The sequence below is a fragment of the Carassius auratus genome, unplaced genomic scaffold (genome assembly GCF_003368295.1).
Source record: "Carassius auratus strain Wakin unplaced genomic scaffold, ASM336829v1 scaf_tig00001658, whole genome shotgun sequence".
NCBI lineage: Eukaryota > Metazoa > Chordata > Actinopteri > Cypriniformes > Cyprinidae > Carassius > Carassius auratus.
Window position 1 is genome coordinate 53,693 of NW_020523378.1, and position 15,070 is coordinate 68,762.

The 15,070-nt window shown below is 36.3% G+C and overlaps 1 protein-coding gene across 2 annotated transcripts; it reads left to right on the plus strand.

The window, feature by feature from the left end:
* The first annotated feature begins 1,245 nt into the window (after positions 1 to 1,245).
* wdhd1 (WD repeat and HMG-box DNA binding protein 1) lies at positions 1,246 to 15,009 on the plus strand. Of its 2 annotated transcripts, none has more exons than XM_026242573.1 (26): positions 1,246 to 1,357; positions 2,269 to 2,389; positions 2,516 to 2,627; positions 2,802 to 2,953; positions 4,155 to 4,266; positions 4,481 to 4,531; positions 4,761 to 4,856; positions 5,048 to 5,140; positions 5,329 to 5,435; positions 5,612 to 5,765; positions 6,183 to 6,387; positions 6,507 to 6,679; positions 6,786 to 6,970; positions 7,557 to 7,798; positions 8,883 to 9,020; positions 10,125 to 10,281; positions 10,392 to 10,506; positions 10,724 to 10,855; positions 11,110 to 11,309; positions 11,678 to 11,808; positions 12,036 to 12,092; positions 12,342 to 12,373; positions 12,475 to 12,642; positions 12,893 to 13,032; positions 13,656 to 13,791; positions 14,483 to 15,009. In XM_026242573.1, exons 2-26 carry the CDS (start codon positions 2,313 to 2,315, stop codon positions 14,645 to 14,647), a joined length of 3,330 nt encoding a protein of 1,109 aa, XP_026098358.1. In that variant the 5' UTR covers positions 1,246 to 1,357; positions 2,269 to 2,312; the 3' UTR covers positions 14,648 to 15,009. The 2 variants fall into 2 exon arrangements, with proteins under 2 accessions (XP_026098358.1, XP_026098359.1); XM_026242574.1 differs by having other exon boundaries at positions 1,254 to 1,357; positions 2,272 to 2,389.
* Positions 15,010 to 15,070: the final 61 nt, after the last annotated feature.

A 15,070-nucleotide genomic window follows, 5' to 3' on the forward strand; every position in this document is an offset into this window, starting at 1 on the left:
ATAGATCTGTCCAGTATAACCAAGCAGTATGGAAGCAATTCAACCACATATTGTAGTTACACATTTTCAATAAAAAAAAAAAAACAAGCAATAGAGTCAACAAGTTAAACTGATTTGTTTCACTGTGTTATGGTTTATACCAAGTCTCCTCTCAGATTGTTTTATTACAAGTATATACTGTGTGAGAGTCAGGGGTTCACTGAGGAGACAAAATGGTGTGTATTAAAAATACACTTTTAACAAAACGTGGAATGATCCTATCTTACAACTTTGATTTAGTTAAAGATATTATGATGATGTAGCTAATTGTCATTGTCTTTAGTACATTTACTACATGTGCTCACCTTGGAAAACTGATTCTCATTCGACTGAAAAAGGAGCCATTATTGATCTGCCAAACCCACTGATGTTAAATATTAATGTTACTGAGATGATCAAATCTGCTTTATAAATTTAAAGTGGACCATCTTTATCTTGAGTTCTTACATTTATAGCACATACCTTTGTGAAATATTGTAAGAATTTAGAGAAATGTTGCATTCATAATTAGAAAAATACAGACAAATTTTATACTATTCATTTCTGTTGTTGTTTAATTCTGTTACCCCTAATTCTCACAGAAATCTATATGCATTTTTACATTTTCATTTAGGTATATATATATATATATATATATATATATATATATATATATATATGTATATATATATATATGTATATGTATATGTATATATATATATATGTATATGTATATGTATATATATATATATATATGTATATGTATATATATATATATATATATATATATATATATATATATTGTTTTTTTTTTTTTTTTTTTTTTTTTCTCTCTTGTTAAACTGTTTTGCTTGTTGAGTGCTGCTTCCTGGATTACATATCAGATTGTTCAGTTAAAAGACAATGAGGATAATTTGTCTATTCTCTTATAGAGGACTAAACGTACAACCCCAGGCTGTATGACATTATTGATGCGTATGTCTCATATCAGACAGTTTTGCTGCGGGCAGTTCCATTTGTTTGTTGTTTGTTAAGAACGACAACATTATTTTTACACGCACATCGAAGATTTTAAAATAATGGTAACCATTAAAAATGACTGACTGATTTATTTTAAATAATAAATAAATGTTTTTAGTATATTTTTTATGTAGAATTCATTTATATGTTACGTCAACATACGTCAGACGTAGAGTGGGACTAATACTCTGACTCAGCCAATGACTTTTGAGAAAAGTTGTACGGTTCGTCCCACTTTTAAACGTCACTGCTGTCAGCGCGGGAGATTGTGAGCTAGTGTGTAGCGCTGAATTGTGAAAATAACCGCCAAACTAAAGCTGTAAGTACTGCTTGATTAATACATGTATGCAACATTCATAGCTGTGTTGTTATTCAATAATATTTGATTATCGCGACACATGTAGTTATTTGAAGACTTGTGTTTATATTCCGTGGTTGTTGATAATTTTGCTTGTAAAGTAACTTGGCTAACGTAGCGGCACACATGCATCTCTTTGTCCTTAAAAGATTAAGATATTTGTCTAAACTTGAGGTACAATTAGCTTAATTTTAGTGAAGGCTCTATATGTTTGCATCACAAACCAGTCATAATTATTATTTTTGGTTTAGAAAAGTGTCGTTTGTACACCTGATCATAGACTCTTTTTCTTGATACATAATTTTGAGAAGTTAACTGTGCACACACACACACACACACACATACAAAACGATACAATACAAAAAGTTATACATTATTTAGTTTATGGTCAACCAATTACCAAGCAATGCTTAATTTTGTTCAGTATGTGGTGTAAAAGACTGCATTAAGTAATTAAAGAAAAAACATTTTAGGAAAACTGTCTGAATAATTTTTAGTCTCAAATTTTTTATAAATTTTACTGGTATTTTTGAGTATAATGTCACAGTTTTCTTTATTTTGCACTTACATAAATGAACTAGTGTATAGTGTATACTGCATCCACTAGTAAAAAAACAATATAAAAAAAATTAAATATGTTGTCTGACTAATTTGATTTGTATATTTTATAGGTAACATTAGTTATTTGCACAAAAAATATTATACTTATTATTTGAAATAATTAAGCAGGAGAAATTAATTTTAATGTAACCAAAATTGAATGTGCATATTCCTGTATATTTATTTCAAATATAAAACTGTAGTTCAGTAATGTAACATGTTTATATAAAAAATTCTGTAAGAATAGTTTTATTTTTTACTAATTTTACCAGCAGACGTTTTCTGTCCTGTTTCTGATCGTCCTCCTGAGAGCATCATGCCGTGTGAAAGGAAGCCCATGCGTTACGGTCACTCAGAAGGACACACTGATGTCTGCTTTGATGATGAGGGAAAGTAAGTAACTTTTTTTTTTTTTTTTTTTTTTTTTTTGATGCCTTTGATTTCAGACTCAACAACTGGGAAATAATAAGATGCCTGTTGTTGAGGTAATTGTTTCAAACATCTTATGATGTGTCTTAGGTGTATCGTGACCTGTGGGAGTGACGGTGATGTCCGCATATGGGAAAGTCTAGACGATGACGATCCCAAGTCCATTAATGTTGGGGAGAAGGTCTATTCTGTAGCACTGAAGGTAAGTTAACGTTTGTTTGTGTGTGTGTTTTTTGTATAGTCTATTATAATAATATAATCACCCTAATAATGCTACAGCAAGTTTTTCCAGTTAAACGTCTGAAAATGGTCAATTAAATCAGAATCCTGTTAATTTTACTGTTATTTCAATAGCAGTGTTTATTTTTCCCTACAGAATGGAAAGTTAGTTACAGCAGTTTCCAACAACACAGTTCAGATTCACACTTTCCCAGAGGGAGATCCAGATGGCATTCTCACTCGGTTCACCACCAACGCAAACCACGTCACCTTCAACAGCAGCGGGTCAAGAGTGGCTGCAGGCTCCAGGTGGGACTTCCTTTCAGTCCTTATCCTCCAACATCTGTGTTGTAAAGCATGTGTATGTTTCAGAGTGACCATATAGCCTCTATTTCTAAGATATATCCTGGCCGGGATTTCTAAATAGCCTAAAATATCCAGGGTTGGATTGTTTTTGTTTTTTTTTGACCCTGGACCACAAAACAAGTCATAAGAACAGATCAGTCCCCTCTTGAAAATGAGATGGAGCATCTCAAGGGGCTTTCCATTTAATAAAATTCTAATTCAAATAAGTTGCACAGGTATATTTGTAGCAATAGCCAGCAATACATTGAACAGGTCAAATTTATTGATTTTTATTTAAAAAAAAATATTATATTAAGTAAAGATCATGTTCCATGAAGGTATTTTGTAAATTTCCTATTTGAAATATCAAAATGAAATTTTTGTTGAGTAATATGCATTGCTAACAACTTCATTTGGAAAGCTTTGAAGGCAATTTTCTCAATATTTTGATATTTTTTGCACCTTCAGATTCCTGATATATTTAAATAGTTGTATCCTGTCTGATCCTAAAAAACCTTAAATCAATAGACAGCTTATTTATTTCGCTTTCAGATGGCATATAAATCTCAGTTTGAAAAAAATTGACACTTATGACTGTTTTTGTGGTCCCGGGGTCACTTGTTTGATAGTAATGACACATGAAAAGTCACAATCCAACATGCATGGTTTTGTATAAATTTTTAGTTGCAGTTTATTAGTTACAATCAGTGTCATAAAAATCTCATGGATCATTGATATGTGTTATGTATTATAATTTAAAAGTATTGTTTTATACTCCCATCTCTGTGATGTTGTCCGACGTCAATGCGAAGACGAAGCCACTTTGATTGTTTTCTGATTAGTTGCATTTTGCTAAATGGCCGTTTTCTGGATATATGGATTGTTTTAAGCTGTGCATCATGGATGAAGGCAGCGAGCATGTCACAGCATTGATTAAGCAGTTTTATCCTGCTGCTGATGCTTGAATATTGATGCTCACTGGCAGCTGAGCTCCAAACAGGTTATTCGATTGTTTTTTGTTTTTTTTCTTCCTGTGGAGGTAGGAAATGAGTTTTCATATATTTCCCCACTTCAGATCAGAAAGATCTGCAGCGCCAATATGAGTCTCTGCTGGGCTGGAGATGGTGGAGAATGAAGGCGCTAATTTTGGCATTCTGTTTTCCAGTGACTTTATTGTGAAGATAGTGGACGTGGTGGACAGCAGTCAGCAGAAGACCCTACGTGGACATGACGCTCCTGTCCTCAGTGTGGCTCTTGACCCCTCTGATGAGTTCCTTGTGAGTGTCACGGTTCTTTTTAATGGTCAGCTGTTATTTCTGAATGTGGCCGAATGAAGCTCATGAATAAGTTCACAGTTCCACATTTATTGCACACCTTACCATTTGCGGTCTAAGGTGTTTTTTTGTGTGTGTGTGTTTATCATCTGATGAGTATTTATCTATTTGGGTCATAATTAGTCATTTGTATTTTGCTGATGTCACTTCCTGACAGGCTTCCTCCAGCTGTGATGGATCGGTTACTGTATGGTCTATTGAGTCACAGGTATGCGGCCTCGTCAGTTAATACAATGGAAAACATGTACAGTGGTGTCCAAAAGTCAGCGAGCACTAGAGAAAACGCTTCTTCATTACATTTATTTTTGAAGTTATACTTTCAGCATAAATTATGTATTTAAATCAACTGAATTCCCACATGTGATCTCAGACTTTTTCAGTCCCTCTCTGTATTTTAGATCTGATGTTAAGCCCATGAAACCTGTTGTGTGTTTTAGACTCAAGTAGCTCAATGGAAAATTCTCCAGAAGTCGAGTGATGTGAGCAATGCCAAGTCTCTCTGTAGGCTTGCATGGCAGCCTCGTTCTGGAAAGGTATTGTCAATTTCACGTTTTATATAAGGCAGATTCAGATTTCAAAATTCATTTACATTTTCAAGTTTTCTTCCTGTGTGAGTGCTTTATGAGCACAACAATCAGTCTCTGTCATCTACATAACCCCCATCACCATTTTCTTACAACAGTCATGTAAGATTGAGATTTTTACTTGATGTGTGTGCTCGTAGCTGCTTGCCGTACCGGTGGACTTGACCATTCAGTTGTATGACAAAAAAACATGGACACACATCAGCACGCTCTCTGATGACCTCATCACACAGGTCAGTAGAAAACAACATTGGAACAGTTAAGAGCAATATAATTAGAAAAAGGTCATTTATAGATTGTGGAAACTTTTATTAGCGTATTAACCTTTTGCTTACTGTATCAGGTGAGATAATGTGCTGAGTGGCAAAAGTTGTGCAATATGTTGTTATGAGTAATTCTTTCTGAATCTTTCTCTTCACAGGTTGTTAATGTTGTGGTCTGGTCGCCGTGTGGGAAGTTTCTGGCTGCAGGAACAGTTGGTGGAAACCTGTTGATTTGGGATGTAGAGGCCAAACTGTGTATCGAGAGGTTAAATTCACATCTTAAAATAATTGAAGATTTTGGTGTTCACAGAATGTCGTTATTGCTTTATACATACAGAACTGTACACACTATTGTGTGTTTTTACAGATGTTTCTAAAAAAGGAAGTCATGCTACTAGTCATTTCAGACAGTGATGATGATGTTGATCTTGTACATTACAGACAGAAACACGAGAAAGGGTTCACTGTGTGTGGGATGGCGTGGCATCCCTCAGGGGGCCGGATCGCTTACACAGACACAGAGGGCTGCCTCGGGCTCCTGGAAGGCGTGTCGTCCTCTTCGCCATCCTCTTCCTCTACTGTCCAAAGCACCAAGGTCAGTCATCCATTCAGGCTCTCGTATTTTTCTTCCCGATCATACTGTGCATGAAATAGAATCACCAATGTAAAGTCATGATGGATGTATATGTATCTCTAGGTGACCTTTATGTGCCTGTATCTGCTGCTTGATTTTTTTTTTTTTAAGAAAATACTAACATCATTCTTTGTCTGTATATTGGTTAATATTGTTAAATATGAAAGTAAAAATTTTTTATCTCTTTTGTTTTACATTAGTTCATTCAAATGTTTAATATTATATTATAAGTATTATAAAGTCACGTTAACATATATAAAAAAGGGAAAAAGATAAGCGTCATATAATGTCTGTTCATGGCAAATATTACTTGCCCTGCATGGTTTGGGGAAAACTTTAATTTTGATTTATTTTTTATTTTTTTCATCTGGCTTTTAGGCCACTGTAGCTAAAGAAAAAAAAGACTATGATGACCTGTTTGATGAGGACGATGACCGGATGTTAGATGAGGGCATGAGTGACTCGCGGTCTCCGGTGAAGAAGCCCGTCATGGAGGAGGATGACGACGACGATGACCTCATGCCTGCCACGGGCAGACCACGGAACAGAGGGTCCTTCCTGGATGATGATGACAATTCTCAAGGTATGAGTGTCTCCGTAAAGCAAGTAGTGCAGGCAGTTACTTCAAGTCAAGGATATAATTTGTAGTGAAAGTGTGATTAAAGTGCTTTAATTAATGGTCAGAAGTTTGTGTCTCTCAAGATGCAGCCTCTGTTAAACTGGATGGAGTTCCAGAGGAGGATGGCAGCAGTGCGATTCTTCCTGCTGTGGGTCCTGCAGTGTCCCGTCCCGTATACGAGGGTCCCATGCCCACACAACCCCAAAGGGCTTTCCAGCCGGGATCCACCCCAATGCACCTCATGCATCGCTTTATGGTGAGGAAGAACCATAGCTGTTGTCAATTCAGTTAACAGTAGCAGTAAACATGTGATTTGTTTAATTATGACAAGGTCTTGTAAAGTTCCTTATGTTCTTTCTCAGGTGTGGAACTCTGTGGGTATCGTCCGTGGCTATAATGATGATCAGGACAATGCCATTGATGTGGAGTTTCACGATACTGCCATCCATCATGCCATGCACCTCACAAACACCCTGGGCCACACCATGGCTGATCTATCCCAGGAGGCCGTGCTGCTGGCCTGTGAGGGAACTGATGAGCTTGCCAGGTACAAGATCTTAGTTGAAATAATTGAGGTCATTTTTAGAATTTGGAGTTCATTTGGATTCAATAGAGCTGCTTTCATGGTAATCAGATTACTGTCTGCAGCAGCTGATGTGAACCTTGCTCTCTAGTTTTTGCTTTTGTTTACGAAGCAAATTTGCACTTTGCCTCCATTTTTATTTGCTGAACTACTAATCCAGTAATTTCCGGTAGTAAATTATCTGCCTGTGAATTGAATTAATAAATTACAGTAGGTGATTTTCGGACACATGGTAAATTAGAAAATTCACTTTTTATATATTTTTTTGTTTCTGGGAACTGGTTCTCTGTGGAAATGTATTAACGATAGGTTTGTTGTGACCTAATCATACTCTGGAACTTGTTGATTTGTATTCATGTAATTGTCCAATTAAGTCCTTACACATAATCCTAAAGATATTAAGATGTAGAAAGAATATGAAAACTGAAAATATCAAAGATATAAATGAAAGAGCACTTTAACGTTCACTTATCAACATCTTTACTTTCCCTTTGTAAATGTCTCTTTTTCTCTACTCTCACTCTCACTCTCTCTCTCTCTCTCCCAACAGTAAGATCCAGTGTTTGCATTTCTCATGCTGGGACACTCATAAGGACTGGATAGTGGATCTTCCTAAAGGAGAGGATGTTCGTGCATTGTGTTTGGGTCAGGGGTGGGCTGCAGTGGCCACCAGTGCTCTGATGGTCAGGCTGTTCTCTATTGGCGGAGTGCAGAAGGAGATCTTCAGCCTGCCTGGAGCTGTTGTCTGCATGGCAGGACACGGAGAGCAGCTCCTCATCGTGTATCACAGAGGTACTGATGGTTGACACTGTTCTTTCAATACAAACACTGGTTGTGTGCTCTTCTTCTGAACAACCAGAAGCCTTAAAGGGTTAGTTCACCCAAAAATGAAAATTATGTCATTAATAACTCACCCTTGTAAGACCTCATGTAAGACCTCCTTTTATCTTCGGAACACAGTTTAAGATATTTTAGATTTAGTCCGAGAGCTCTCAGTCCCTCCATTGAAGCTGTGTGTACGGTATACTGTCAATGTCCCGAAAGGTAAGAAAAACATCATCAAAGTAGTCCATGTGACATCAGAGGGTCAGTTAGAATTTTTGGAAGCATCAAAAATAAATTTTGGTCCAAAAATAGCAAAAACGACGACTTTATTCAGCATTGTCTTCTCTTCCGTGTCTGTGTGAGAGAGAGTTCAAATCAAAGCAGTCTGGATATCCGGTTCGCGAACGAATCATTCAGTTCACCAAATCGAACTGAATCGTTTTAAACTGTTCGCATCTCTAATACGCATTAATCCACAAATGACTTAAGCTGTTAACTTTTTAAATGTGGCTGACACTCCCTCTGAGTTCAAACAAACCAATATCCCGAAGTTCATGTACTCAAACAGTACATTGACTGAACTGCTGTGAAGAGAGAACTGAAGATGAACACCGAACCGAGCCAGATAACGAACAAAACGTTCCGAAGATAAAAGGAGGTCTTACATGTTTGGAACAGCATAAGGGTGAGTTATTAATGACATAATTTTCATTTTTGGGCGAACTAACCCTTTAAATGTGTATTCAGTTTTTATTTTATTTTTATTTTTTAAATGCTAACGCTTATAATTTGTTTGCAATTCAGACATATAACATTTTAGTTTTGAGCTGGTTCCTTTTAATAATTAATAAAAATCGATTGTAAAGGAGGAAAACTGATCACAGTTTAACTTATTCAAAGACCTAGTAATAGAAATAAAAATGCAACATCTGCACAAACTTTTGAGCAGTGAGTCACGGAATTTTTTTTTCAACTAGGAAAATGAGCAATCAAAATGCTTCTGCTTTGTATTTATACATTGGTTGAACTTGTTTGTCATGTGTGTCATCAGGTACTGGGTTTGATGGAGATCAGGCCCTTGGCGTACAGCTGCTCCAGCTCGGGATCAAGAGAAGACAGGTGATGCATGGAGAACCATTGCCTCTATCACGGAAGTCCTACCTGGCATGGATGGGCTTCACTGCAGAGGGTGAGTCAGTGTTCTCTTCCTGTTGTTTGATAGTTAAGGAAATAGAATAATGAACAAAACAGCCTGCAGAATTGTTTGTAATATTAACTTTCCTGATCGTTATACTATGCTATGTACACTACTGTTAAAAAGTTTAGGGTCCGAAAATGTTAATTATTTATTTTTAAAGCAGAGATGCATAAATTGATCCGAAGTTCCATAAAAGCTATTTATAATGTTACAAAAGATTTCAAATCAATGCTGTTTTTTTCATTCATTTAGAGAATCATTAAAATGTATTAAAATTTCCACAAAAATGTTAAACAGCACAGCTGTTTTTTTAGCATTGATAATAAAAAAAATATGATAATTAAGATAAAAGTTTCTTGAGCACCAAATAAGCATATAGGAATGATTTTTGAAGAATCACGTGACACTGAAGACTGGAGCAATGGCTGCCGAAAACTTACAGGAATTAGTGCTCCGTTAGAAAAGTTACTTTTAATTAATTAATTAATTAAACTATATAATAGTTTTTTTTTTCTTCAAAACATGAAATTAATCTTACTGACCCCAAACTTTTGAACTGTTATTTATGCATACATGTATGACCCTGGACTAATAAACCAGTCAAAAGGTTAAATTTGAAGAATTTTTCTGATGTATTATTTGTTAGGTTAGGTCAATTTCTGGTCGAGATACAACTATTCACCCTATTAATCTGGAATCTGAGGGTGCAAACAAATCTAAATACTGAGAAAATCACCTTAAAAGTTGTCCAAATGAAGTTCTTAGCAATGCATTTTACTAATCAAAAATTAGGTTTTGATATTTTTATGGTAGGAAATTTACAAAATATCTTTATGAAACATGATCTTTGCTGAATATCCTAATGATTTTTGGCTTAATAGAAAAATAGATAATTTTGAACCATACAATGTAATTGTTGGCTATTGCTACAATTATATCAGTGCTATTTAAGACTAGGGTCTCATTTGGCCTCAATGCTAATAGCCATGGACTAAAAGCCACAATAATCCTGGAACTCTTTTTTTTCCCTTTTTTTTTTGTTGATTTAGTAAATGACAGATGAAGATTTATAATAATTGTACTTTTTTTGTCCAGGAACCCCATGCTGTATTGACTCGGAAGGTGTTGTACGTATGCTGAACCGGACCATGGGGAACACATGGTCTCCTGTCTGTAACACCAGAGACAGCTGCAAGAGCAAATCAGACCATTACTGGGTTGTTGGGGTTCATGAGAATCCACAGCAACTCAGGTGCCTCTTTCTCCTTGCATTCATTTTCCTCGATTTACAAATGTCACATCAATCCAAATCGTTATTTCCAAGCAGCCAATGAAACTTCTCATCCTCATTCTCTCTCTCAGATGTATCCCATGTAAAGGCTCGCGTTTCCCACCTACCCTACCTCGCCCTGCTGTGGCCGTGCTGCCCTTTAACCTGCCTTATTGCCAGACCACCACAGAGAAAGGCCAAATGGAGGTATGAGATCAATCTAAAGAAATACATTATCTTTTATTCCCTTGTGCTATTTTTTTTTAATTGTATTTTATTTATACATGTAGTATTATTGTTGCTGACCTACACTGAAAGTCAGCCATGTCCATCCCTATCTTGGCAGTCCATCGCTTTTCTGATGTTTTTTTTTTTTTTTAACTGTGCATCTGAATAAGACATTAACGCTGTGTTTGTTTTGTAGGAGCAATACTGGCGTTCCATGCTCTTTCATAACCACTATGGCTTTCTGTCATCCAGTGGTTATGAAATTGACAGCGAGGGTCAGTCTCAGGCTGAGAAAGAGCAGCAGGAACTGCTAATGAAGATGTTCGCTGTAAGTCATTCATGTGGCCAGAACAGGAAGTTAAAGACTGGTTAAATTCAGTTGCGTATGCCTGGATTGAATTTCACTGTCTGATTTCTGCAAAATGATTCTAGAATTTCATAAATCAAAATTCCACTTTGATGCATGTGCGTCATTTTCTGGCATAGCATCTGATCAGATTAGTTTTTATTTGAACTGTCTTTCTTCTCGTCTCATCTCACATAATTTTCTATGCTGTCTGTTTTCTGTTTGTGTGGCGGCAGCTGTCATGTAAACTGGAGCGAGAGTTCCGCTGCGTGGAGCTGGCTGAGATGATGACTCACAGCGTTGTGACGCTCGCCATCCGTTACGCGTCCCGTTCCAGACGCATGGCACTGGCACAGAGACTCAGTGAACTCGCCCTGGAAAAGGCCAATCAGTTTCAAGAGGAGGAGCTGGAAGAAGAAGAGCCAGCCTATCAGAGGTTAGGCCCAGAAAAATCATAAAACCACTTGAAGTTGTGCGTTTTAGATTTTATACATTAATTAATGGAAACCACTATAGAAGATGTTCGCTGTGAGTCATTCATGTGACCAGAACAGGAAGTTAAATACTGGTTAAATTCAGTTTGATATGCCTAGATTGAATTTCATTGTCGATTTCTGTAAAACACTTCTTGAATGCTCCACTTTATAATACATTATCTGTATTGTGAGTGCAATGTCTTGATTTTAAAAGTCATTTTCAGTAATTACTGTGGAAATTGATTCACCAGAAGTTGTGGCAATTCTTAATAAAAGAAAAATAGTTGAAAACGACAGAGTATAATTTTTTGATCCTGTATGTTAATAGAGGATCCCGTCAGATGAGCAGCAGACAAGCACAAGTAGAGAATGGCTGTGAGGAGGAGGAGGAGGAGGACGAAGATTATCCACAAGAGGAGGAAATGGATGCAGAAGAATCAACAGAGACCAGGAAGCCAAGTAAATATGCTAGTTTATTAAAATTTATTAAATTTACAGTATGGTATGTGTGCTCTCTGCATATCAGTTATATATTGTTTGATCTCCTTTCTTTACGTTTTCAGCACCAGTCTCAATTTCTGCAATAGACATAGCTATACGATTAAGAAATGCACTTTTTTAATTGAATTTGCTTTTTCTATTTTTTTTTATTTGGTTTTTGATATGAAAATATTTTGACTATCCAGGTTTGAATCCATTTAAAAAAGGAGGAAAATCACCTGAAAGACCTTCTCCTAAACCAAGTGAGTAGAATATAAAAATAAAATATAAAGCATATTTGAATAATTAAATCAAATATAAAAAAATGTTAAAGGGGATTTTTTTATGATCAGATTGCAGCTTTGTGTTTTTTTCTACATTATTTCTTTAACTTGTTCAAATTGATTTAATTTTTCAAATTACTTTTCGAGTGGCACAAATGGACAGCCATTATATATGAGTCTTATATATGAGTGTCAGCTGACAGTTAAAATTGTGCTTGTGTGTCACAGTGAGTAGAGAAGGACGGGTGAACCCTTTTAAGGTTAGAATTCCACTATTTTTAATTATATTAAACTCCTTTTTAAGTATTATTTTTCAAAAATATTGGTAATGCATTTTTACATTTTTACATTAAATGTGCAGGTGTCCAGTGCAGGAAAGTCGTCAAGTTCACCAGCTGGTCAGCCCAGAACAACTAATGTTTTGGACAGCATGACAATGTCAAGCAGAAAAGCTGCACCTCTCGGCGGCACATCAAAACAGGGCAAAGCCCCAGTCCTGAAGCCCCTGGCACCCAAACCCAAGTCCAAGGTACAGTGTGTTGCTCAAATACAAATGTTCTCCAGCCCTCACTCTCAGGGATGTGTCAGGATGACATGGTTATCTAGGATCCTTTTCTCCAGAACGTTTAGCTCTGATGGTAAAACATGGTGTAATGTATATTGGAATAAGCAACATTATGTTCTTCAGCCAATGTGCTAGACACAAAAATGTCATCTTGTAAATAACTGATCTTTAGATGTTTTGAGTCTGTTATAATTTGCTAGGCCCTGTTTTTCAGACCCAGGCCACTCTGCTGCAGATGAGTGCCTCTAAAGGAAACAGTAAGAAACTGGAGGACAGTCAAAGGGAAGCAGAGAAAGTGAAAGCAGCCCCTGCAGCTACACCTCCAGCATCAGTGGAGAATGTTGAAAACAGAAAGTAAGACAGAGAACTATCTTTAATGATATCTTCTAATGATGTAAGAACATCAAATCATTTAACTTTCCAAATGAAAGTATTGTATGTCAGCAGCCATCATGCTAATCATATCAAATTTAGGGATGCACCATATACGTACAGTATGATTGTTTTTTTTATTGTCACCTTTATATATTGATATATGAGAGCAATACTGTATAACTATGTTTTTCAAGGACAAAGGCTGTTAGTTAAGTTCTAGTTAGTGCTATTCAAACATTTTATATGAAATGAAATACAGGCTTATACTATAAAATATAGGAACATTTGCAGTCAGGCATAGATAAAGAGTGTTAATTGTCCATGATACAGTGTTCCAATATTAGTCACATCGATGCTGATAATATAATATTTTTTTGTGATTGATTGGTGTTTAATTTCAGTATTTGGTTTTGTTACATAGTGTATACATTTATTTCACCAGACCAGCAAAATAATTGAGAAATGCATTGAAAGGTCAATTAAATTAAATTTATAGTCGGTCATTTTATATTGTCATTGTCAGATGATTGATTGAGGAACTGTCATTCTTTTTAGTGTTTTGTTTAAAGTCTTGTCTGTAACTACAATGTATTTTCCTTTAGGCCGAAAACTGGCTTTCAGCTTTGGCTTGAGGAGAATAGAAAGAGCATTCTGGCTGACAATCCTGACTTTGAGGAAATGGATGTTATCAAGGAAGGCATGGGGCGTTTCCGCACTCTTTCAGCAGAGGAAAGACTGGTAAGACTATTCTTATTGGAGCATGTGACATGGTTTTTAATAAGCAAATCCAAAATTGTTTGCTAATTACTCAAGTGAAGTCTTCAGACTGTTATTAAATCCAGGAAGGTTACCTCAGGGTTCTCTATTTTTTTTAAATGCTCCCACAACTATAAGCCAATGTATCCATGACAATACTGTTCATTAGCACATATCGTCATGTTTTCTGATCTCCACTTACCTGTGTATGTGTGTGGGCTTTCCAAACACTCATGCTCTCCTGTTTGAACAATCTGTTCGTGACCCCGCACCCACAGGGACACTCAGTGCAGGGCAGAATGACTCTTCTCACACACACAGCCTGGAGGGGGAATGGTTAGGACACCTGTTGCTCTGGAAACCCGGGCTGGGGTGTGTGCCGCACTCATTGATCTCATGTTAATGACATGGGGGTGGCTTCAGGCGCTGAAAGAGTTCGTTACACTGATGAATGGTTTGAGGTGTGTGGGGGGGGTGTCGTGCAGAAAGGGCCCCGGTGACTCATCATGGTCATCTGAATATGTTCGCTGCCTTTGTTTATTTGAACCTTGAACAAATGTATCTGGGTTAACGGTCAATTTTAAATACAATAACAGGCTTATTTGAATGATACCATTTATTGCTTGTGTAATTTTGCATGAATGTACATAAATCCATCTTATCTTTCATTCAGAACTGGACCGAGAGAGCAAAGGGCGACTCTGACCCCAAGAAACGAAAGCGTGAAGATGAAGGACAAATAAATGAACAAATGGAGTCTGATGAGGGCAGCGCCAAAAAGAAAAAGCCACTGGATACTTCAGCTAAACTTTCTGCTTTTGCATTTAACAAAGAATAGTACTTGACATAAATTTGTTTAACGGCTTATGTCATTTTTACATTTTATTATAATACTTATTGGGGTGGAAAAAATGTTTTCTTTTTTTCTATTATTTACTGTAATTCTCTGACCTCTCGTTCTGGCTGCTCATTTGTGATCCACTCATTCTCCATAAATTTTCTCAAGTTTGAGCTCTTTTGAAAGCACCGCGTCTCTTCATTAGCATTTGAAATGAATGTAAGTCTCTTTGTTAAGCAATTAGCAGTATGGCAAGATGGTTAATAAAAAGGTCTCTTATTATGCTTTGGATGGTTTGTACATACATTTTGTGTGGTTTTGTACTGTATGTAAAACAAAAAATAATAAAAGGTAAAATATTACATTGTGTCTTGTGTGCTGTTTTTCTTATTTTAAAGATTATTTTGAATAATTGGCCTGGTG

Excerpts from the sequence above, each read along its gene's own strand:
- wdhd1 (XM_026242573.1), top strand. The coding sequence starts at position 2,313 with ATGCCGTGTGAAAGGAAGCCCATGCGTTACGGTCACTCAGAAGGACAC. Across the intron at positions 12,643-12,892 it reads CACCCAAACCCAAGTCCAAG|ACCCAGGCCACTCTGCTGCA; the intron begins GTACAGTGTGTT and ends CCTGTTTTTCAG. Across the intron at positions 13,033-13,655 it reads GAGAATGTTGAAAACAGAAA|GCCGAAAACTGGCTTTCAGC; the intron begins GTAAGACAGAGA and ends ATTTTCCTTTAG.